The sequence below is a fragment of the Podarcis melisellensis genome, assembly GCF_964234715.1.
Source record: "Podarcis melisellensis genome assembly, chromosome: 1".
Taxonomy (NCBI): Eukaryota; Metazoa; Chordata; class Lepidosauria; order Squamata; family Lacertidae; genus Podarcis; species Podarcis melisellensis.
The window spans coordinates 34305136-34331899 of NC_138528.1; the positions used below are offsets into that span (position 1 = coordinate 34305136).

At 40.0% G+C, this 26764-nt stretch overlaps 1 protein-coding gene across 11 annotated transcripts in view; it reads right to left on the reverse strand.

Annotated features, from left to right (window-relative positions):
• The window catches only part of NPAS3 (neuronal PAS domain protein 3), a 636914-nt gene that overhangs the window by 336215 nt on the left and 273935 nt on the right, over window positions 1–26764 (reverse strand). For all 11 annotated transcript variants that reach the window (XM_081888853.1, XM_081888852.1, XM_081888849.1 and 8 more), the window contains one exon: window positions 3690–3772. In XM_081888853.1, coding sequence (XP_081744979.1) covers window positions 3690–3772 — 83 coding nt within the window. The remainder of the gene's footprint in view (window positions 1–3689; window positions 3773–26764) is intronic.

A 26764-nucleotide genomic window follows, 5' to 3' on the forward strand; every position in this document is an offset into this window, starting at 1 on the left:
GTGTGATATAAAGAGACAAATCCACTAGGATGTCTGGATGAAGTTAAAAACTTTACACTCATTAATTAACTGGTCTTTATTCTGAACAAGCTATTCCAATTATAAGTTCACCAACATTTTTCAGCTGTACAAAATATGCAATTTCCTTTTCTTGTTTTATAAAAAAAAACCTTGTGCCTTTGGCCCAAAAGCTGCTGTGATTTTCATTTTGATTGTATATTTGCTTTTGACACTGTCTTGCAAATGTCTGATTCGACTAAGTAACACTGTCCTCCTAAAGAATCTAGATGTAAAATAATACAAAATGCTGATTTATTTAATTTTTTTTGACAAATTTCAAATTAGATTCATCAGGTTGAACACTGGTCATTGGCTGTAATAATAGACAGACTGAATGATTGATTAGGTGGCTGTCAGCAAATTCATCATATCATCATAAAGAGAGAATTTGCTCTTAGCAGATATTTATCTGTCTGTCTGAATGCATTTATACATGCAAAGATAGATAGGTATGGGATTAACAGATAAGGAAAGCCTTCTCCCGAGAGAAAATCTTGGACATTCTCTTACGTCTGAAGGCAGTATGGGGAAGTTTTTTTAAAAAATGTTTTTAAATGTTTTATTATGTTTTTATATGTGTTGGAAGATGCCCAGAATGGCTAGGGCAACCCAGTAAGATGTGCGAGGTATAAACAGTAAAAATATCATTATGGAATGAGACATCCCTATTTTCATTGGATAAATGTTGGACGATATGGTGAACATTGGGAGACAGTCCTATGCTAAGTCTTTCCAAGTTCGGAAAAGCTGTTTTGGAATAAGAGCAGATTTACTGATCACTGCTGGCGATTAGGGTGGTGGGAGTGGTAAGAGAAAACCATTAATGTCCGTGAGAAGTCTAGTTAGGGAGAAGTTTTGAGTCCCACTGCAAAGCTTCACAGCAGTGATCTGCTACTGGGGCTGGAGAGCTATGCAGCTGTGGCGGAACTGGGTCCATTTCATTGGTAGAACATCTGCTTAGAACATATAAGGCCTCAGGTTCAATCCCCAGCATCTTCAGGTAAGGCTGGAAGAGATTCCTGCCTGAAATTCGAGAGAGCTGCTGCCAGTAAGTTTAGACAATACAGAGCTAGACAGACCAAAGGTCTGGTTCAGTATAAGGCCACTTCCTTTGTTCCCCTGCCCTCCAATCTATCCCCCAACAACTAACTAATTCTGCAAGAAGCTTCTACTCTCACACCTTGATCAGATGTAAATGCAAGTTAAAGGAGGGAAGGCACATACATTTGCTGTAAAAGAAACAAGCAAAAGTCTGAAGAATAATTTGTGACATACTGTGCATAAGTTTCGTAGCCCACAATCAACTGTCAGATAAATGATCTAGATCTGCAAGCCAATGAAAGAGCCACAATGTATTAGTTAGTCTTTGAGATGCCATGGGACTCTTTGTTATACGGTGGTACCTTGGTTCTCGAACTTAATCCGTTTCAGGAGTCCGTTTGACTCCTGAAACCATTCGAAAACCAAGGCAAGGCTTCTGATTGGCTGCAGGAGCTTCCTGCACTCAGGAGGAAGTAGCGTCAGAAGTTCGGCTTCTGAAAAACGTTCGCAAACCGGAACACTTATTCCGGGTTTGTGGCATTCGGGAGTTGATTTGTTCGTCAACTAAGCCATTCAATAACCAAGGTACGACTGTATTCAGGAGCTTGTGCTCCAACAGGTTTCCCTATTGGGACCATTAAGTTTCTGTGCTTTGGTACAATCTGTTATATAGCATGCTAAAATAATACACAGCATTTTCAGATTCTCTTTATCAGTTCGCATCCAATTATTATCTCATTCAGGTTCTTTTTTTATTGTTGGCCTTCTCTTTTCTACATGTCACTTAAAAACTTTCAGGTTTTAAATTGGATAAAAATTAACTGGAGCAATTTTAGATGTCCAGTGCTGTCCAGAAGGTCATTCCTTAACATATATTTGGTATAATATTAATGGTAAGGTAAATACAGGAAAAAAACCACCATGAAATAAATCTAGCCACCAATATAAATGATGAAATACTTATAACTTCCCACATTTCAAATGACGCATTCTATCTTCCTCTAAAAGTCTACAATAAACACGACTGTAAAGAAACATCAAATAATATTCAATTAAAATTCTATCATAATCATCTGAGATGCTTCAATAAGGTCAGGATGAACAGTACACATTTTGTAAATAGCACTCTGATGAGTTGTATACAAATCTAATTTAATTAGCACTTTCTGAATCTTTGTAATGATGCAAAATATGGGCACAATCCAAGCTCTTTAAGCACTTTTAAGTGTTGCTGATTTAACAGCACAGAGGTAAGCAGCTCGAGTTCCCCTATTGAAATCAATGTGGCTTAAAAGTAGCAAACTTTGGCTGTATTGTACCCTATATGTTAATACATTTTCATAACAAATTAAGCAGATTACACAACAGAATGACCTGAAAGCTTTAGCTTATTTATCTTTTCTTAGATATCAACAAGGTAACAACGCAACAAAATTCCTGCGCTATACGCCAGAAATCATATGCAATCTTTATATGTTTGATACGATACATTATCATGATCCGCTGGCAGAATAAGAGCATGCAAGTTAAACTTGAACCAAGGTCACACAAATAACAAAATCACTTAATTCACAATCTCAGCATCCTAGAGAAACTCGCGCGGCCAATAGTTTTGAATCATTTTTAAATTGCCTCTAAACTTTTCTCTAAAGCCATAATGAAGCTTTAAAACATGGACATTACTCATACCGGTTCTGAAAGCTGCAGCTGCATAATGCAGGACAACAGTTTCCCCATCCTATCAGTTTACAAAGAATATTTCTTATTGCTGATATGTTGTCTCTCTTATCTTAAGATAGCATTCCATTTTGAACAAACTGATTAAGCGAGCATAAGCTTCTGATAAACAGTGGTTATTTTCAGTGCAGTGAAAGAGCCCATAATCAAGTTAATTTTTTAAAAATATCTTGACTAACCTGACAAATTATGCCCATTTTGATCCTATTGCTTGGATTGTGATTCTGTTTTTAGGCTTCTTGTCTCATAACAAAACCGAGACACGTGCACAGCGCATAAGCATTTGTCAAGATAATCTGTTTGGCACATACTACCTAAGAATGTCATGAAATTTTGGGGAACACCACACTGATTATCTAGTACATCTAAGATCTAGAAGACATGCTATCTGCTATCTTCTAACGAAAGATAACTATCGTTTTGAATGTGACAGTCAACAGCAGTAAAAAAGAGAAAAAGGTGCTGGAAAACTAAAAACAGGAGGAGAAAATCAAAAATCAAAATTTGAACAAGACAAAAAATATATATATATATATAAATTGTTTTCACAAAATAGTGTTTATACTTAAACAAATGAACACAATCATATGGGGAGCCAACTGCTACTTCACAGTGCAATACGACTAAGTTGTGTGAGATCTAAACCATTACAGCACAAATAATACTTGCCCTCCCTCTCTCATTAACATTCTTTCAACCCTAACCAAAATATGAATTTGTAAAAAAAACCCAAAACGCATCATACAAGCCGCAATAACATCACACAGTAGCCGAATAATTGACAGAACTCATAGATCTCGTTACTAAGTATACTTAACTTTTGTTTTGTTTTGTAAAGCCATTGTTTTTACCTGTAAAATGTGGCTTCCCAAATGTGACTCAAATACTTCAGTGGCAAGTGCACTGGGGCTTCTCCTGCGCTGGGCACCTATAACTGAATAAAAAAGCAATTATGTTGCAATCTCTACACATTCAGTCACAATGCATCCCTGATCTGAGACCAATTTATTGTATGTATTATTCATTAAAACGTTTCGTTCAATCTCGCATTTGAAAACCACTATTAAATAAAACACTTGGGGGAACACCACACAGCTCACCAGAACCCTGGTTCTCCACTTGCCCCTCAGTGTGAAGGGTTATACCTACAGGCAGCACAATTGGTCATTGCAGGGAAAGGGTCACAATCTGCATGTCTGCATATCCTTGTTTAGATCTGTTCCTCTGCTTGGCCATATTGGATGAGCTCCTGAACTCACGGGGCTTGACACAGCAGTGTGGAAAGGCTCAAAAGGCATGCAGGAGTATAGATCTCCCATTTCCATCCTGGTGATGTGCTTATGTACACAACTGTGTGTGCACAAGGAAGAGGGAGTTGTGGGAAAACAGAGCTCTATGGGGTCCCCCTATGCCTGAGCACTGTGAACATACAGGGAAGAATCATTACTGACAATAATTTCTTGTTAAGGATTTGGATTGAAATAGTGAGATTGAATTGGGGGGGTCTAAGGGTCTAGGATTTGAACAGTCTTCTTCTTCTTCTTCTTCTTCTTCTTCTTCTTCTTCTTCTTCTTCTTCTTCTTCTTCTTCTTCTTCTTCTTTAAAACAGACTTCATCTCAGGGATCACACCAGCAGAAATATTTTGAGGACAGGACTGAATTAATGGGAATATAAAATAAGTCCAAATAACAGTATGATACATGTTTTGCAAAGGAATCTGTGGATGTACAAAACATTTCAAAAATCAGCAGGGATGCCCTCAGACTAAGGGTCAACATTAAACACATGCTTGATAATGTGTGTCATTCTTTCATTAAAACAAACAAACAAACAAACAAACAAACAAACTTTATATAGTAGCCATGGTGAGGAATGAGACAGACCAGGATTCAAGACAATGGTGTTTGGGATGGTGAGCAAACATTTCCTCCCATGATGTGGTCTCAGGGAAAATTCTTCCGCCACCAAGCCACAATTTGGCCTGGAAAACTGAAACAGTGGAAATGGCTGCTTCTGTCCCATGCCGAATAACAGCTGTGTGTGTGTGCTTGTGACTAAAAGCAGCCACAATGAAAGAAACTCACAATACCAAACAACACACTTACTTTATATGTTTTTTGGTGCCAATATAACCTGGGCATTGCCCCATCTCTTTGTTTTATCGTGGCTACATATTTTGTCTCAACCCTGTGTCTTAAAAGCCAAGGAACTAGCTCCCATCTAAAAAATAGGGCCAGGAGTTTTTAACTCTTTCTCTGACTGACAAAGAAGCAACCAGTTGCTTTCCTCCTGACTAAGGCTCATATTTGCAAAAGGAAGCTGGATCTGGCTGGAACATAAGTTGAGTGGCAACTGCAGTGGTGGATAGGGGAAGAATTGAGTGCGCTGCCTTGATTTGCGCAAAACAAGCAGGGCCAGGATTTTAAAGACACAAGGTTGAGATGGAAAGTGCAGTTCTTCCCTGAGTTGCAACGAATGTCCTTCTGAAGAACTTCCTCTTCCCATGCCCGATGACACTATAAAGGCTGCTTCCTCTCCCACAAAAAAGGTACAGCATTTGTTCAAAGCAAATGAAGTAGATGAGCAAGGCTTGTCACTTCGCTAATCCCAACAGCTATATGTATCTTGATCAGGGTGGGGGAAGGGGGGGGTTGCCAATTTTCTTTCTAATTTCACACCTTCATTTCCTATGCTAGATGCATTTTCCCAAACTGTCTGTTATAACCATTTAGTGAAAGATTTATTCAAGAGCCAGAATGCACAAGAAGAAACAACATTTCTAGGAGTGCTAATGGAGAGAAGTTAAGAGAGCTGTGCACCAAGATCTCTTGCACGTCAAAGAATATACCATCACACAGTGTACAGCTCTCAAAACACACTGTCTGAGAGTTGCCCTCCCCACACACTGAGCATCCTGAATGATTCACTGCAAGAAATTTGGATCCAACCTCTTGGAACATGTGGTAAATCCATTCGAAGCAGCAAAACTGTTTTGATCATACTACCAGAGTAGAAATGTGATAGGAGCCTAGTTCTGATGCAGCACCACCACATTCAAAACTATTTTTATTTCCAAGTATTAATTGTGGTGAAGATTTTAAAACTATATGCAGTGGATCATAAAGGGGTGCGTAGACAAAGAATAAAACATTTTACTACAGAGTTTGATTTCACACGATCCCCTGACACTGCATGAAGAAACAAAATGAGGTGTCACAAACAAAGGAAGTTTGCTCCTTCACCTTATAGAGAGAAGGGAGACTATGGCTAGCTGGGACTCATGCTCAGTTAAGGACATAGAGCTCTTACATGTGTGGGCTTCCACTTCTGTGGAAAATATATGCTTACAAACTCCCTTGGCAGTGAACAGAAAAGGCCTTGTGTGGGTTGAGGCTGCAAGTATTCACTCTCATGTCTACAAGGAACTCCTGGACCCAAGTGAAGGTTTCCAACATGCAGAATGCTGTTCTAATGGAATCTAGTCTTACAACCAAATGTTTAATTACACAACCCATATAATGTGTGGCACTTAACAGCAAGCCCAAACATAAATGCACCTTATATAAGCAGGAGTTATTGTAATACATAATGTCTTGTTGGTACCAGTCTGATTATCAATCAATCCAGTGAAAAGAAATTTTAGAGCAATGATTTGTAAGTACGCTCTATAATATCAAACGTCAAATCTGATCTCTGCACACAAAGACATATGACACCTACTGACAGGAGACTGGGGATATTGGTTTAGAAGTGTAACATTACGGATGTTACATGTAATTTCTTTGCAGGAAGCATTGCACTGTTTATATTGAACAACAAATTTACTGCTGGAGTAAAGTAATAGCCAGCAAAATTAGAGATGGTGAACCAACACTTTGTGTCATCTTCATCTGCACTTAGAAAGGAAATCAAGGTCATATATAAAACCAGCTCAGTCTTTCTATTTTATATAGGAGTATTTATTGAAACAGTACTTTGGGAGAAAAACAATATTTTTTTTAAAAAAACGTCAGAATCATTCATTTCATAGAGGGGCTGAACAGAAATGTCACAGTAGTGCCTTGTTTCAAAGTAATCTCTTTTATTTTGTCTTTTCGCTCTACGAGATGATTTCCACTTCTCTGATCTTGAGTCATTTTGCTCTTCCCTGATTCCATCACTCATTCCCCCCCAAAGATAAATTAACTTCTGCAGTTTCAAGCATTTTTGGTGAAGTGCAACACAACTTCACAGCATATTAAATTAGATTTAGTAGGGTTGCCAGACACGAAAACAAATGGCCTTCCTTCCCTTTTCAAAACCTTTCACTATAAACTCTATCCCCCATAAGAAAGCATAAAAAAAAAACACCACACAGTCAAAGAAATCCTTTCTTCTTTTGGTTTGTTGAGAAAACCTCCCAACACTCTTTTTAGTTGCCTGTGGAAACTGCATGTTTGTTTAGGAAAGCTTTCACTCTTTTGATACAGCAGTATCCTGGGAAGGATGGTAGGATATTAACATCAAGTCTGAACACTGTTATAGAGCATCAGACTACACTAGCTTGCAAAGCAGAGAGACCTAAATCTGTTGTCTTGATACCCACCCCCCTGCTTCTGATCCCTAAGGTTCATGTTTATGACATTTGCAACATCTGCTACAAATGCTGAGGTAAGTCAGGCACAACCTTATTACTTCCAATCTAATGCTCTCTTAATCCACAGGGCTTTTGTATGCCACAAGTATGTCAAGAACCACAGGATCTACATGGGGAAGGATGCAATACATGCATTTCTGAGATTCACAGTCCACAAAGGCATGTTGTAGTTTTAAAGTCCTTTTAAATCTACTGTCCCCTTTGACCACAATCCATCACTCCTTCCAGTGCACGCCCCTCACCTCAAAAATAAAATAATTATTACAGATATTATGACATTTCCAGCACACATGCCAAATGCCTGTGTGGCATAATTTAGCTTATTACTGAAGGATGTTTTTTTTTAAAAAAAATGTTAATGACATTTTAGTGAAACCTTGTAAACTTCGTTTTTTTAACAACTTGTCATTTTTCAGCTAGAATTATTTTGTTTATGTGTTTACATTAAAATGTATGGGTCCCATTTCTGCCCTTAGGGCCCCCACAATAGCATACAATCCTACTGAGGATGTGGTGGCACTGTGGTCTAAACCACCGTGCCTCAGTCTTGGGCTTGCCAATCCTAAGGTCAGCAGTTCGAATCCGCACGAAGGGGTGAGCTTCTGTTGCTTTGTCCCAGCTCCTGCCAACCAACAGTTCAAAAGCATACCAGCACAAGTAGATATATAGGTACCGCTGTGGTGGGAAGGTAAATGGTATTTCCATGTGCCAGAAGTGATTTAGTCATGCTGGCCACATGACCTGGAAAATCTGTCTGCCGACAAATGCCAGTTCCCTCGGCCTGAAAGCAGAGACGAGTGTCACACCCCATAGTCAAATTCGACTGGACTTAACCGTCCAGGGGTCCTTTACCTTTTACCTTACAATCATATTGAAAAACTTGGCCCAAACCAACAAAATAAATTTCAACAAGAATGTTCTACACCTAGGCAGAATGAACCAGGTACACAAATATGAGATTCTGGACACTTGGCTTACCAGTAGTACATGCGAAAAGGACCTATCTAGCGGTCTTAGTAGACCACAAGCTTAACATGAGTCAATTTTCTTCCCAGCCTTTGTTGCCATTAACTTTTCAGAATATCACATTTATGTGTGTATGTTTTTAAAGACATTATGATCACTGACATCAGCTGAAATTTGTATGCTAGGCTGCATCAACAGAAGTATAGTGTCCCACTCTCTTCTCCCTTGATCAAACTACACCTGAAATACTGTGTCCAGTTCTGCACACCACAATTTAAGAAGGGTATTGAACGTAAGCAGAGGAGGGCAACTAAGATTATCAAGGATCTGAAAGCCAAGCCTTATGAGTGAGTTGGGTATGTTTAGCCTGGTAAAGAGACATCTTCAAGTATCTAAAGGGTTGTCTCCTTCGGAAAGTGCTGGACTCTCCTTCCTTTTAAGCAGAGGGTTTAAGCAGACGTTTTTAAGTGGAGGTTAGATGGCCGTCTGTCATTAATGCTTTAGTTCTGATTGCTGCAAAGCAGGGGGTTGGACTAGATGACCCTCAGAGTTCCCTCCATCTCTACAGTTCTATGATTCTAAAAAGAGAATAAAAGTGGGGTCATGGGGGAGTATTTTCATACAAGAGAGTGTACCAGGCAATGCCAACCCAGGAGCAGAAGGAAGCAAAGAGGTACAGAAAAATAGCCAATATATGGAGATAGCAGAAAGGGGAAATGGCTCAAACAAACAAATATTAAATCAAATGGGAGGTCATCTGAAAAGGGGGGTTTCAATGGAAAGTATGGAAATGTAACTATTGGCATGGCACCAAGAAGTGATGTACTACATGGTTGTGATAGAGATGCAAACAAAGACATCACATTTCTACAAATAACCCCAAACCTCCCTTGTCATAAATTATCGCAACTTTGCTTCCCCCTCCTTCCCCCTTGATGCATGACATACTTCTTGATGAGCCATAAAGACAATTATGTCATCTACTTCTTGTCCATTATAACGTTTGGCTCTGTTTTTGTAATCGTCTATAAGAGTGCCTTCCGTTTGCCAAGAAAACAATCAAGCAACCGTTGATTGGAAACCATGCAAACAACCCATTATATAGCAGACTGCAGTATGTGTTTTACTATGTGAGAGGTGTGGTAAATATCTCTTATGTCTCTACTATCTTCAGGAGGCAGCAAACATCCACTACTGTGTCTTTGTAGTCAATGAACTCCTGCACACAATGAAATCCTGGTTTAATGAACCGTGATCTATAGGAGTTCTGTCTACCCCTTTTGATCACAGTTTGCTCCTCCCTTTGTGCGAGCTGAGAAACAGGCCACCAAGCCACAGTTAACCATACCTTCCCATTATGTTTCAACCAGCAAACTAGGATTAATGGCTTTCCAGCAAGCCAGGACATGAAGCCGTAGTTTAAAGCTGACTTACAAATCTTACAGATTTGGAAGCCATTGCCATAGTTTCCAATCCAGGTGTCATGGGAAGCTGATGTTACCTGTAGCTCAAGAAGGGAGGAACATAGCAATGCTCTGTAAATGCTTGAACTGTTGGCTCCTCAAACATGATCATGCTCTTCCATAGATAACCTGAATGGCTCTGCTACTCAAAACATTCACCTTTACCTTGTTCCTTAAAGAACTGAGTTGAGGGCCCCTGGATTGATGGCTTCTGTTAATTTGCTTCTCTTGTCATCCGCCTCATGTCTACCCTACCAACCCTCTTCCTGGTTTATTTGCTTTGAGGTGAACCAATATGTGGGGGCATATTGGCCACCTTGGAAGTAAAGCACATTCAGTTTGCAACTGGACAGTGGACATTTTGTCCCCTTCATTTCAAAAACAGTAAATCATATGAAATTACAAATTAATGTTGCCATTATATGGAATTATAATCCAAGCAGATAATTTGCACTGAAACTGGGCCCCCAAAACAACAGAACACTTTACAGTCTTACAGCCATAACTAAACCTTATTATTATACTTTATGAATTCTTAATTTTCCTACCATTCAGGCAGGGGAAGTTATAATGAAGGCTAATAAATGAAGTGGGACAATCAATCAACATTTTGAGGAAGAAATATGCATCAGATGCCAAAACTGAACTGAGTATAATTAACCCAAGGTTCTCATAAGAACTGCCTTTGCAACAAGCCAATTATTTTTGCTGGTTTTCCAGATGCTCTTTTATCTATTCATAATGGATTGGGCGGGAAGGCAAAATGTTACTATTTTACCTAAAATAAAAACAATGAAGTTTGAAGAAACCATTATATTTACATATGTTCAATCCATCACAGATATGGATTTGAGACACTACTGATGATCCATGGGAATTATTTCAGTCTAGATGACAATAGAATAAATCGTTTTGTTGATTATTCCATACTCTGTAGCAACCTTTGGGTTCACTACTAATAAAACGTGGCTACATACTACATTAAAAAAACTACCCATTGAGTGTACAACTCCTTGAGTGTGTTGGTTTCTTTTTACCAGAACAAGAGTAGCCTTTGGAGACTGCTATTCGGTTCCTTGGGTGTTGTTATATGTTTGTTTGTTTGTTTGTTATTTATCAAAAGCCCTATAATTCAATAACATAGGAGAAATAAGGAAATAAAAGGTATTCCCTATATTTCCTTATTTCTCATAAGGAAATAGTGGATGTTATGTGTTGTTCTTCAAGGGGCAACGTTTATCTCCATTGTTTCCTTATCTCCTATAAAGCTACTGGGGGAATTGTCCAGAGGTATTGAACAGGATGTCAGGAATATGGTGACGGCTCCAAAGTATACATTTCATTGACTGAAATCCAAGAACTATATGAGATCATGGTTGAATAGATAAAAGTAGTTCAGTTGGAATCCAGAGATGGTATACTTCTCTCCCACCCCTTTCTTTGTGCTTTGGGTACAGCCATACATTTAAACATTCAATTTGGGTCTCGGAAAACTCTTCTTATATGAGCATCCATCCACCTATTAAGATCAAAGTTGCCTTATTCAAGATTCCATTTTTTAATAAAACCTGTTACCCCTTCCAGTTTGGTGTCATCTGCAAATGTGGTGGCCATCACCTCAATTCCTTCATCCAAGTCGTTTAGAAAGATGCTGAACAACAATGGGCCCAGGACAGAACCCTGTGGCACTCCACTTGTCTCTTTGGGTTTGCTCAGTCAACCAACTACAAATCCACTTAACAGTTACCTCCAGCCCTTATTTTACCAGCTTCCTCGCAAGAATATCATGGAGGACTTTGTCAAAAGCCTTCGTGAAATCAAGATACCCTATGTACTTCCCACTTATGCTAGAAAACCAGTTGTTGACCCAATATAAATAGTAAACCACTCTCCATTAGCTAACCCATATTTCCAAGGTATGGAAGTAATATTTTGGTTTCTTCCAAGCCTCTAGCTTCCTAAAATAATCCCAGAAGCATTCAGAATATTGATGCTGCCATTAACAGAAATAATTGTCTTCTGAATGGCATATATTTAGATTTCATTCACTAACAACAGTTCTGCAGAAACGGGAAAAATACAGCATGATATTCCAAAAACAATCTGTTTCAGTTTCTGGCAGAGAGCTTTAGAATGGAACATGATGCATTTAACCCCCGTTCATCTTTTTCTCTCAAACACTGTCAACAAATTCCCTTTTCCTACCACCTACCTTACATTCCCCCCCAAATGGTTAGCAGTGGGGAGCAGTGATGGACCAGGACTTGGGGGTCACTATTGAATGGATCTTGGTCCTTCCTGCAATGGTCTTCATCTGACTGGCACATGATAATACAGTGTAGGGCTTCTCCTCACTTTTGTAATAGAAGCAGCAAGTTCACACACACAGAGGTGCTGTCCTATTCCCTCTTCCTCAGTTCCAAAGTCTTCTTTATGATAGGTTTGAGGTATTGGTTTACAGCCAGCTAGCCAGATAGTTGGCACAGCTGGAGCTGGGGAGCTAAGTCAAAACATGGTTTAGCTCCTGGCAGTAGCAGTAGCAATGGCAGAGCAATGCACCCACAATTCTACCCCATGCCCCACCTTTAAGCCATGGTTAGGTTCATTTATGGTTTGATATGACCTGCAAATGAGACCTATGTATGAGGTGGAAATGTGTCAGCATTCTGCATTTACTTTCATTGGATCTCACCTTCCATGTGATGATGCCCAGTCACCTACTGTAGATTTTATATATGTAGCAGAAATGCACAAGACACTAGTACAAGATTCATGGTGCTATATACTCTCTGAACAGGTTAGCAGGCTAGTGCTCCCCCTTCAACACATACATATTTAGAAATATCCCTAGAGTATCTTGCTCAGTCTATTCTATAATGATGATGGGCTTTACTGTGTTTATTGTTAGCCCATCTGGACAACAGATGTGGTACTTAATGGCTGCAGTGTTTCTTATTTTAGCCCACTGAATATTTTTAACTGAGACAATGGTCTGACTGACCAGTCGTTGGAAATATAGAGACTTCTACCTAGTTTACTTATGCATACACAAGAAAAGAAAACTGATTTAGGATTTATTTATTTTTTTACCCATATTGTGGCTGAAAGCTTTGAACAGACCCAGAGCATAAAATTTGCATCAGTCAAGTACTGATCTTGACAAGCCTCTATTGAGTCCATTAAAAGAAGGAAAGCTGCCTGAATTTCAAGCTTGGAGGCCTCTAATTACCTCATGCTTAAATTTAACTATGAAACTCAAATAAATTGCTGCATTAAAACTATAGACGATTCTCCACCTGATTTGTGCTGGTGAATCTACAACTATGTGATCACGCTGATCCTAGTGAGACATCCGCACAACCTTAGGGGATTAAATTTGAACCTACTTCTAAGCAGCATAGAAGGGTGATTTAGTTTCATTGATAAAGCTATTGGAGATTATATTGGCTGAAAAGCAATACTGCTATCATAGTCAAAAAGAACACAGGTGGAACTGGAGCATCATAGTTGATGAACAACATATCTAATCAGATGTAAGTCCCATTGAGTTGAATGAGCTTTAGTGGGTTTAGGATTGCTGTCAAAGTCACTGACTACTGTATTATATTTGTACAGTGCAATCCCATAGATGACTACTAAGAAATAAGCCCCACGGCATTCAATAATGCATACTCCCAGATGATTGCAGCCTTAACCTTTTAATTCTTATTTTGTAATTGATTAGTTGGTAATTTGAGCATTTCTTGAAAAGATACTATATAAGACTTACAGACAAATTAAAAGTAAATGGGTGGCATCCAACTAAGTCATACATAAAATGGGAATACTCTAAGAATGACCAGTGCTGGATACCACCCAATCATTTTTTCCCCACTGTGTTTCGGTTTCTGCCCAGTCTGTTACATTCCTCAGCTAACAGCTGCTGCATATGGGAATGAAGGGGTAGGTTTATGCAGAGGTGTAACTTATTCTTGTACCAATCTGAAAAGCCCCATCTGGAATCCCATGGTATCCCAGTGTCATTAATGTGTGGGATGAATTAACAGCAAAGACTATGTTCCTAACCACCAGTGTGTTAACTTAAAACTGTACATGTAGCCAGACTAAAAATGTTCTGTTTAACTAATTGCTAAAGATGACAAATGCTGAAAATAAACCTAACTATTCTGCCATTAAAAACATCCATATTTTATCCAGTGAAAACCACATAGCAGTAGTTTTTCCATGCCAATATTATCCTGGGCTATTTATCTAGTTACAAACTTCTACAGACATGAAATATTTTAAGAAGTTCTCTGGAAATGGCCTGAGGTAATTTCAAACTTAACAGACCCTGTCCCACCAGAGCTCATTACACTGAATTTTATAACAAAGTACCCTCTACTTAATTTTCAGAGTTTAGCCAGGCGTACCAGAAATGCAGCTGCATTAAGTGCAATTAATGGTATAATAAAAGCAGTAGAGGGCTGTTTAACACTCAAGAACCAGCAGTAAACAGAGGCTTCATGTTCTCTAACAGTCAGTGATGTGTCAAAGTGCCAGAAGTAAAAGATTTCCTCTACTTAGAGAGAAAAGGAACATTTCCCACTGAAGACAAAAAGTATGCATTTGTAAATGATCTAAAAATGATCCCCTCCAGTTATGCCACCAGCATTCCTCACTCCCTTTGAGAAAGTGTACACAATAAACCCATATTCCCTTCAGTGAGAAAAAGAGGCAAATTCAATTTCATAAAAAGAAGACTAACAACAAGTGACTAGTATAACACAGAAAATGCCACTCTTCCCACTTTACAGTTAAACAAAAAGGAGGCAAAAAATATCACTTTTGCCAAATGAATTAGTAATAAATTTTGTTTCGTTTAACATAAAAAATAAACTGAGTAAATAGCAGGTTTTAAAACTGATAGTAAAATTATGATGCTGACCTGCCTGTGATTAGCAAACTTGTTTTTTTGGGAAAGGTTGATAATACAGAATTATAGGATCTGAATACAAAGGTGAAACCAATTATTTTGAGAACTGAAAGAGCCTAATCAACCTTTTTTTAGGGGTTTTTTTTTTTATAACTTTACATATAACATATTCCCAATGGGTCATGTTTGATAACATCTTCTTTATTAGATTCAATTAAAAATGACAAAGTCATGAGCAATCAAACATATAACACAGGTAATCAACAAGACAATACAGTCGTACCTTGGAAGTCAAATGAAATCCATTCGACTTCCAAAACGTTAAAAAACCAAAGAGGGCTTCCGATTGGCTGCAGGATGTTCCTGCAGCCAATCAGAAGCCACGGAAGCCCCATGGGATATTTGGCTTCCAAAAATAGTTTGCAAACCTGAACACTCACTTCCAGGTTTGCGTGTCGAGGTCCCCAGGTCCACCCCAATAACTCACACATCACACAGAATTTTTGTTTAAGGTTTTTGGCATAATTTTGGCCACAACTTTATTAAAATACAAATTTGTGAGTGGTTGCTTAGGCATTGGTTGCGACTATCTGCCCCCACCATGGGGGACAGACTGACATTCTGCACGATGCGAAAGTCAGAATGGGGGTTACGCGGAGCAGGGAACCTGCCCTCACCCCAAATGCAACCAGGCATTGGTTGCGACTATCTGCCCCCACCATGGGGGACAGACTGACATTCCGCACAATGTGAAAGTCAGAATGGGGGAATACACTTGGGGGTTACGCGGAGCAGGGAACCTGCCCTCACCCCAAATGCAACCAGGAGCTCATTGCTATGGCCCGAGCCCCCTTGACAGAGTGGACAAGCAATAGTTAGCCCCCAATTCCTTTAACGGAATCCCTTGCAGCAGCAGCATTAGAGGGGCAGGCACAGCCAATCCATGCCCCTCAACCAACCAAACCATAAACCAATGCCTAACCGCAACCTTACAAGTTGTGACGATTTGCTACGCAGTAGGCAAAAACCAAATGGCCCCAGCCAATCAGCCAGATGGACAAAATTCCTACCAGGCCCCCGCTCCAAAGCAGACGACCCCATGACAGGCATAGCAAGGTCAAAGCGAACAACCCTATTCTAGGGAGGGAGGGACGGGCAATCCGCTGCACAGGCGAAAAGAGGAAGACCTAGCCTCGTGCAAGGAGTTTTAGCATTTCTGGCTGTCAATCAATAAATGGCAACATTAATTTCTTCCCAACAACAAGGGAAGCCCCAATCGCATCAGTGGCCAACGATCAGTTAGCCCGCCGCCAACTTTGGAGTGTCCTGGTGGCCCCCACCGCAACACGTGCTCTCCATGAAGGAGAACACGCTTTGCGGCGTTCGGGAGCCAAAACATTCAAGAACTAAGCTGTTCAAAAACCAAGGTACGACTGTACTGCCTTAAAAATGAATAATGCTTCACATGTTGATTATCATTGATTATAACCATATTATAATATTTCAATAGTTTTGCCCTCATCTTTTCATATCCCTAACCAAATCTTCTCTAAATGTGATCATATGAAGAAGCCTCACTGTATTTGCTACATATCATATCATATCCTATCATATCATATCCTAAATACCAAAGATGTATCAGTGATGTCTTCATTTCCCTCTAACAGCTTCCAACTCATGATTTAGCTTGTCAGCAAATAATAATAATAATAATAATAATAATAATAATGTCAACATACAAGAAACAACTTCTAATTTCCTTTTCATGGATTTCATAATAATAGAACTTCTGTATTACCAAAAAGGACATACCAATCAGTTCATCCATCAAAATATTCTAATCCAAAATGTATTTATTATAATTAGCATTCCACCAAATGTTTGTGTGTGTGTGTGTGTGTGTGTGTGTGTGTATGGTGAGGAGGGGAAATCAATAGTTTGATAATCATCCTTGACAGCCACTGGTAGACATTTCAGAGAATGCTGAGTTGGATGGATCAATGCAGCAGCAACAACAACAAATTATTATTATTATTATTATTAATCATCATCATCATCATCATACCCCACCCATCTGGCTGGGTTTCTCCAGCCACTCTGGGCAGCTCACAGCAGAATATTAAAAACATGATAAAACATCAAATGTTAAAAACTTCCCTAAACAGGGCTGCCATCAGATGTCTTCTAAAAGTCAGATAGTTGTTTATTTCCTTGACATATGATGGGAGACATCTGATGGTTCCACAGAGCAGGCTCCACTACTGAGAAGACCCTCTGCCTGGTTCCCTGTAACCTTACTTTTCGCAGTGAGGGAACCTCCAGAAGGCCCTTAGAGCTGTGTCCAGGCTAAATAATAGGGATGGAGATGCTCCTTTAGATGTTGTTGGACTATGACTTCCATCTGCCCAGCGAATGGGGGCAAGTGGTTGTGAAGATGAGAAATGTAGTCCATCCTGAAGGCATCACGTTGGCTACCTTGGTTCAGATGATACAGAACTTGGGTCAGCTTACTATTTAGGAAGATAGCAGAATAACAGGAAGCTGCCTTATACAAAGTCAAGAGTATAGCATCTAGATCAAGGGAAGTAATAGTGCCACTGTATTCTGCTCTGGTCAGACCTCACCTGGAGTACTGTGTCCAGTTCTGGGCACCACAGTTCAAGAAGGACACTGACAAACTGGAACGTGTCCAGAGGAGGGCAACCAAAATGGTCAAAGGCCTGGAAACGATGCCTTATGAGGAACGGCTAAGGGAGCTGGGCATGTTTAGCCTGGAGAAGAGGAGGTTAAGGGGTGATATGATAGCCATGTTCAAATATATAAAAGGATGTCACATAGAGGAGAGAGAAAGGTTGTTTTCTGCTGCTCCAGAGAAGCGGACACGGAGCAATGGATCCAAACTACAAGAAAGAAGATTCCACCTAAACATTAGGAAGAACTTCCTGACAGTAAGAGCTGTTCGACAGTGGAATTTGCTGCCAAGGAGTGTGGTGGAGTCTCCTTCTTTGGAGGTCTTTAAGCAGAGGCTTGACAACCATATGTCAGGAGTGCTCTGATGGTGTTTCCTGCTTGGAAGGGGGTTGGACTCGATGGCCCTTGTGGTCTCTTCCAACTCTATGATTCTATGAAGACCATTGGTCCATCCAACTAATTCTAATAACAGCCTCTCTCGTCCTGCCACATGCTGCTCTGGTGGTTCTCCTGACGCACAAACACCAGAGTCAGAGTCTCTTGCACTAGCTGACGTCAGCAGGACTCATTAGCTGAATGCAGCCCCCCAGCCCCCTGATTCCTAGCTGTAAATAATGGTAATTTCTACATTCCTTGTTTTAAATATTTTTGAACTGGCAAAAAATATTCTCGGGCAAATACTGAAAATGTGCTTTTTAAAAACAGCTTGAGTTCATGCGAGGAAGCATATATAAAGTGGAACCATAGAACAATATAATGAGGAGTAGAAAAACATTATAATGTTTTCTTGAAACAATATGCTTCTATAGGTGTAAGAAACCAATTCTTGGGGGGAAAGCTTCACGTTATGAAGAAGATCCAAGAAACTAATAAATCACTACCAGTAATGCTGTGATTCTCAGAATGTCAGTGCAAAATCAATGTGTAGATGTTGACATAAAACTTAATTAAAATATAAAAATAAAAATACATTCTGGACAGACAAGGATAACTTAACGATAAGGCATTTTGTTACCCCACTAGTCTTGATACTATAATCATGGCTATATAGTTATATAGTTTTCAGGAGGTATAACACAAGGAGCAGTTATGGAGGACTACAAATCTGGAATTCAGGGGAAATATTTAGTCAACATTCATTGCTCATTAAGAATGCCAGAAAAAAAATGATTTTGGGCCCTTTCCAGATAAAAGTATTACAAAGGAAATACTTTCATCTGAAAGGGGTCATATAGTGCTTTTTATCAGTCTTAATGGGTAATGAAACAGGAGCTAGAATCCTGCCATTTTTATATGTGTGGGAAGCCACCCAGAGTGGATGGGGCAACCCAACCAGTTGGGTGGGGTATAAATAAAAAAGTTGTTGCTGTTACACTTTTTGTATTCTGTGTGAAATGTTCTGTACAGCTTATTTCTGGTCTGTTGGCTATAATAAACGGCTGATGGTGAGATGAAAGTATTTTGGCATTTGGAATGCTCATTGTTACTGAGATAATACTTTTGAAAATTAGAATTTGTTCCTATTTTCCTAGTTTGAAGAGAGAGGATTTCCCCCATGTGGCAAGACTATCCACTCCATATCCATTCTGTGGGGCCTAGATGTTGCACTATTAGGATCCTATTATAGTAATAACTAAAACATCACATTTGTTTTGTTGTCGAGGAAAGCCTTGGAGTTCCATTAAAAAATACGTAAACCCCTTTCATCGCTGAAGCATGCCAAAGTATGTCATAAAATGAAACTTCAATACTAAAGTGCTTCAGGGTGCCATTTAATTTCTATAAAGGCTAATGATGTTAAGAAAGGCCAATGTCTTCAGGATGCTTAGAACTTGCTTAAAACCACCACAGCAGAACAGAACAGAACATTCTAGTAACAGCTAGAATGCAAGCTATAGAATAGGAAAGCCTCGAACAATGTGGTTGATATGCCAATGTGGTTGATATGCAGGGGCAAGGAAACCTACAAAGGCCAAGAAGACCACACTGGCAAAGAAAAAATCTTGTTGAAAGGAGGGCGGGGGAAGCACTAACACTCGGAAAACAAATATAAGTTTCAAATAAGATAAATTGTAGTCGTATTTGCGAGGAGACCCATTTGCCCCTTCCTTCAGGTCACAATACCGTCAAGTAAAAACCGTCCTTAACCGACATCCTATTCTTTTTTTAGGTATAGGACTATAGTGTTTTTTCATAAATTTCACTGTAACCCATCAAATATTGTTGTATGCAATGGAAGGTGAGATATAAATATGTTAATAAAATGTGTTAATGATAACAGGCAACATCCCCCCCCAATAATTTAGTTATTTAAAGTGTTTCTTACCCAAACTTAATTACATAAGGCAGTTTCAAGTTCACAATATGACTAAAATCAAGGCGAACTAGTCACAATCGGGCAACTGAAACCATAAATATTGGCCTAAGAGTCCACTAAAAGCCCAGGTCTTATCCTGGCATTAAAATTTAAAAGAGTAGCTCCCAGCTGTAGGGGAAGAAAGTTTAAAAACTGGGGTGCACCATCAAGAAGACATTGCCATATAGCTTAAGATAGTCCAGCCAATGAAGCCTCCCCCACAGATCTTTAAAATAGGCAGGTCTACACAGGAGACATTCTTTCCGATATCCTGGCCTCCAGCTGTACAGGGTTTTGTAAGTGAGCACAAGTACCTTCAAGAGGGCTTGATAACCTTTGGAGTCTTATAGGCAGTCAGTGCAGGGCAAGAATTGTGTGTACAGTATTTCCTTATATTTCTCTGCACGACACTTCTGATTGCTTTATCACTGGCAACTGGTGTTCTCTAAGTGGGCAAATGAGAGGAGGAAGGGTCATACACTTCATTAGCTGTCAGGGAACTGCCATCGGTTCAGGGGCGAGAGGGGAAAAGCCGGATGGATTACAGAGAGCCCCCAAAGATCGTGGCAAGCAGCACTTCCTCAGCAGAGGAAGATAGCCACGCCTCTAGTGGAGAGAAGATGCAGGGGGCGGAGGAGGCAAGGCAGTGCCGGGACACCTTGCCGGAGCAAAGCATTCTGAAAGTTGGCGGTGGGAAGGAAAACCCTCCTCCCACCGCAAGTCTTCAGGACAGCCATCCGAAGGCTGGCGCGGGGAGAAGGTCTCTCCGCCCCACCGCCAGCCTTCGGAGGAGGTCCGAGGACAGTGGGGAAGACGTGCTGCGCTTCCCCGCTGTCCCGGAGATTTCCCTATGGGCTTTTGTCTTGCGAAGGAAGCCCATAGGGAAATTCGTTTTGCGAAGCGCCTCCAAAACGGAAAACCCTTTCGTCTAGCGGGTTTTCCGTCTTGCGAGGCGTTCGTCTTGTGGGGCAGCACTGTAATAAGAAAGCTTTAGAACACACTTCTGAGGCATATTGCCTGATTGCTCTCGAGCAACCAACCAATACCTCTAACATTAGCAGTTCACTGAGGTGAAGCCTCAGGTGTTGTCAACCCTCAACCAAGTTCCATGCTGCAGCAGCCATTGATTGAGATCGTCAGTCTAAGGCTTTAGGTCATCCCCTCCCTTCTACAAGCCACCACAGTGGTAGTGGAAATTGGCAGCCAGTTTACTGTACAAACTTCATATTGCTAAACATAACCAAAAACAATCCATTTTCTACCTATCTAGTTTGAATGTCAGGGGATTTTAGGGTCTGTCACTCAGCAGTGGAAGCCTGCACTATGTAGATCAGGTCTGGGCAAACTTGGCCCTCCAGATGTTTGGGGACTAAAACTCCCATCATCCCTAGCTAACAGGACCGGTGGTCAGGGATGATGGGAATTGTAGTCCCAATCATCTGGAGGGCCAGAGTTTGCCTATGCCTGATGTAGATGAAACAGTTTGTGCTGAAAGCCTCTGTGTGTTATGCACTCCAAGGGTCCACATGTTCAAATAATGGTTGGAAAGAAGAAGAAGTCCCAGCAAAAGAATGGATACAAAAACTTATGGAATATGAGGAAATGACGAAACTTACCGGAAAAATTAAAAAAATCAAAATTACTTTTTTTAAAAGAAATGGTTTATGGAATATTTACAAACTGTAAAAGGATAAGAACTTTGGCAGGATTATTGTAATTACCTGCAGTTTTATAAGAGTATATATTTAAAGCAGATGAATAAATGAGCCAATTAAGTTAATTTGGATATGCAGAAAATATTAAAAATAAATTTAAGGAACCGCAGAAAGAGAGGCAAGTAAGTCAAGTTTTGAAATGCCAAAATGACTGTAAAATTATTGAAATGTATAAAACTCAAAATCATAAATAAAAAATATATTTAAAAATATATGTTCAGATAATGGAAGCCCATCGCCATATTGTTTTATACACCCTTACAAAATTGCCATTGAGCCTATGAGGTTCATTTTCTGGAAATCTGCCATCTTAAAAAGTTTTATTCCTCATGGCCATCACTTTTTGGAAACTGGCATTCTCCACAACAGAGAGGACTTAGCATGTCCTACAGCATGATGCTACTTTTCTTAATTAGTCTAAAGTGATGGTTCTCAAAGGGTGCAAGTCACTCACTGGTGTGGCAGGAGAGGATGACAAGTGTGACAGGAAGATTAAAGGACCATCAATATTTTATTTTGGGAATGATTCATGTTCTTAGATAGCTGCATTGTTTTATACTTTCTGGGTGTCCCATGATCGTATTATTAGTATTATTTCTTCTTATTTCTTTTTTATTTTTCATGACATTTTAAATGTTTTCAATATTCATATTTTATTTGAAAATTTTCAGTGGAAAAGCTGAAGAAAAAAATACACCCCAAACACAAAGTGGTTGTGTCATAGATCAAACACTGCTAGGAGTTTTCCAATGTGTTTCTTTTCAATAAAAAAATTGTGGTGCAAGCAAATTTTTATTCTAAAAGTGTGGCCCGGAAAAAAATGTTTGAGAACCACTGGTCTAAAGGGATCCCTCCATCTCTCTGTCCTTATTTCAAATAGCCAGTCAGAGGATCTAGTATACTTCAGCAGAGAGATTAAACAACAATAAAATAAATCATCCCCCCTTGTTGTTGTTTAATCTTTAAGAAGAAAAGCAATCAAAAATAAATTGAAAGAAAAGAAAAGAAAGCTTCGGTTAATTTTACCTCATTTGCGCTATTCAGGAATAGCATACTATATCGCCATAAAAATGCTTTAAAAAAATAATAATCCCCCCCATATATGGGATTTGTTTGTTTATTATTTCTACAGTCATATACTTAATGCCAGCCTTCACCCAAGTTGGTCTTGGCAAACAAAAAACAAAAAAACACACAAACACACAAAACTACCACCACTGCGAATTTTTCCCAATATGGCTACCAGTAACTACTACTGTATCCTTGTGGAATTATACAGCCAACTAGGGAGCAGTCCAACCATATGGCTGTAAGAGTAGCCAGCCAAGTGGCCATGTAGGGGAATCAAGTATATTTGCTGAGGGCAGGGGGCCCACCTTGGTACAGCCAAACAGCTGTCTACTCTGGGGTTTACATGCCTTTGGTTAAAGGGATGTGACACAGTTAATGCAGCTTTTGGCTGGATTATTCAATTTATAAAAAAATTAAAAGAACCACAATAGAGGCTCCATTTTTTTTTACAAAATAGGCTTGAGGTACCTGCACCCCTTTAGAATGTTTTAAAACTTAACATAGAAAAGGAAATCCTGTTGTACAATCAGAAAAAAACCAGCAACTTTTCAAAACTCTCTAGATTCAGGGAACCACACATATGCCACAATTAAATAATGACTCATTCCAACCAGGTAAATCCCTACAGAAATATGCCTCCATGTGATGAATATTCAGATGCACAGGACAGGAAAAACATCTACTTAGTTTTTTTCTTAATAGAAAACCCACTTTTATTGGATTTATGTACAAAGGCACCTTCAGTCCCTCACATTTTTCTCTCACACAGTGCTATTTTCAACAACTGATTTTAGTGGTTAGAGTGTCAGACTAGGACTGGGGAGATGGGACTGGGTTCAGATCCTCACACAGCCATGCACCTTATCAAATGGCCTTGAGCCAGTCACCTTCTCTCTGCCTATCCAGACTTACAGGGTTGCTTTGAGGATTAAATGGGAAGCAAGCCAAGTATGCTACCTTGAGCTTCTTGGAGGAAATTTGAGAAATATACAAAATATATTTATCTATCTAGATCTCTATCTAGATGCATATATTCTAGAGTTGAAAAGCAGCACAAAGCAAATATACCTGAAATAGAATGTCATCCGTTTGCACAACCTACTTTCACCTAAATTTTCATTTCAACAGCTCTTATACCATTGTACCTCTCCCCCTCCTCCGCAGCCCTAAAAAAACACAATTTGAGGGTGAAAGAGGAGAGCGCAAAATATGGTCTGAAGCTCAACATCAAAAAAATGAAGATCATGGCCACTGGTCCCATCACCTCCTGAGAAACAGAAGGGGAAGAAATGGAGGCAGTGAGAGATTTTACTTTCTTGGGCTCCATGATCACTGCAGATGGTGACAGCAGCCACGTAATTAAAAGACGCCTGCTTCTTGGGAGAAAAGCAATGACAAACCTAGACAGCATCTTAAAAAGTAGAGACATCACCTTGCCAACAAAGGTCCGTATAGTAAAAGCTATGGTTTTCCCAGTAGTGATGTATGGAAGTGAGAGCTGGACCATAAAGAAGGCTGATTGCCAAAGAATTGATGCTTTGAATTATGTTGCTGGAGGAGACTCTTGAGAGAGCCATGGACTGCAAGAAGATCAAACCTATCCATTCTGAAGGAAATCAGCCCCGAGTGCTCACTGGAAGGACAGATCCTGAAGCTGAGGCTCTGATACTTTGGCCACTTCATGAGAAGAGAAGACTCTCTGGGAAAGACCCTGATGTTGGGAAAGATGGAGGGCACTAGGAGAAGGGGACGACGGTGGCTGAGATGGTTGGACAGTGTCCTCAAAGCTACGAACATGAGTCTGACCAAACTGTGGGAGGCAGTGGAAGACAGGAGTGCCTGGCGTGCTCTGGTCCATGGGGTCATGAAGAGTCAGACACGACTAAATGACTAAACAACAACAACATTCCCAGGTCAGCTACAAATAAAACATTCAAACACAACAATCAGTTAAAGTGAAGGAAGTTATAAAGCACTGCAGATCAAAAACATACTGACAGATCAAAGCCAAGTTCAGTTAATTTTTAAAAAATTAAAAAAATTGATCAGCAAACGTGAAAAAAGAAAACAACCTCAAAAAGTATTCGCTTGGTGCCAGTCAAACCTATTTGGGGAAAGCACTATAGAAATGGGGCACTGCAGCTGAAAAACCCTGTCACCTGTAACAACCCATCTTGACAATAAAGGTATTATTATTATTAACATTATAATTATTATTATCATCTTCAGAAGCTGGGGGGGGGGTCCACAGAAGGGTCTTGAACAATTATCTTCATTCAGTGATAGGTGCATTTATGCACGGATAGGTGCATTTAGGTGGAAATGCTATGGTTCCTTGTCTTCATAGGGATGTAAAGCTAAGCAGCAGCTGTTTTGCTTGGAAGTTGGTCAATAACCAGTGAAGATGTTTCAAGATTGGTGAGATGTGTTCTATAGGGTAAGTCCCATAGGCAGTCTAGCACCTGTAATTTTTTTTGCACAAATTAGAAGTTTCTGAGAAGTCTTTAAAGGCAGTCCAATGCAGTAACAACTTACAATTGTCACATCTGGATGTTACCAGGGCAGGATAGCTGTGCTCAGCTAGTGGAAAGTGTCATGCTATGTTTAAGATCATGTATAAATGCATCTTGTCTTCTTCTCTTATGTTTAAAGTTCTAGACAAATGATCAGTGCTCACATCTGCACATAGTTTGCATGGACTGAGCTTCTGCTTATTGCCCCTCATGCAGCCCATTATGAATGCCATTGCTAGTCACACCAAATAGCTGGATTTTGCTTGACGATGTTTTATAAGTGGGTAGCATCATGACCTTTAAGATTCAGGGCGATTATGTGAGAAATCATGTCAGCATGATCCCATTATTTTAATTATGAGATAATTAAAATACTCCTTCAAAGTCATCATACATTCTTCATTTTTGAAGCTAAATAAGCTGACATTAAGACACAGATTCCAAGTGTTTATAGTTATCTAATTTTTCTAGCCAACAGATATAGTCTGGTTTCGCTATCTCTTTTGGCATGGAAACAGCTTTGGATGACTTAGTTTGTCAGAAGAAGGACATAGATAACAAACCCTGTTAATTCTTTTGGACTTCTCAACAGCGTTTCATACCATCAGCCACAGCAGCCTTCTAAATAGACTATCTGCAGTGGTTCCAGCCCTACACAGATGATCAGTTCAGGAGATGAGGCAAAACCACTAGACCTTTTATGTTATGGACTCCAAAGGGTAACACTGAATCAGTACCTAGCATCCTTAAGTGGAGTGGATAAGGGCCACTCCAAGTTCAATCCAGACACACTCCAAGTTCAATCTAGACAAGATGGTAGATGGTTCATCTGACATGAGAGGTGGATTGCAATCTATTCTGGATAGGATTTCACTCTCTCTCAGTTTTAAGGGCTTAAGTGCAGTGGCTTCTGTGATACATATCGCCTTCAACCACATGTGACTGGTGAGCTGGTTTTCCACCCTGAGGGTGTCCCAACTGCACCAACAAAGACAACCGACTAGATTTTATAGTTCTTTATTGGTGAATCACTCAGTTACATCAGCTCCTAATGTGCAAGTGATATACGATAAAGCTCCTCGCTAATTAGCTGTCTAAGCAAATGACAACTTCAGACAGGAGTGCCAACTTGAATAATATGGGGTGGAAGGGCAGGTAAGCCCCACCCCATGTAATTGATCACAAGACACACACCATTTGAATGGCAATATCCACTACCTCCTCAAATATTTTATTGGGAGGGGGGCTAAAGTGACATTAGCCCCTAGGAGTTGGCTCCTATGACTGCAAACCTGTGCTGGTCTCAGAACATTGGAGAAACACGAGTATTCATGCCCCCCCCTTGTCCCTCCTTAGCTCACGTGTTGCGCTCAAGCACCTGTCAGCTCCTCCTCAGAGGCTGCTCTAACTGTTCCCGTCTCTTCAAACCTCTCCTCAAGCAAGGTGACAGTGGGGAATGGGTGTTCAGGGGATTCTGAAGGCATGGCCTCATCCACAGATTCTACAGATTCCAAGATCCCTTGTGGCTCTTCTCGCAAGTCCTGCTTCCTTCCTCCTTGCTCTTGCTGACCAGTCACCTGCTCTGGTCCACCTCTGCCA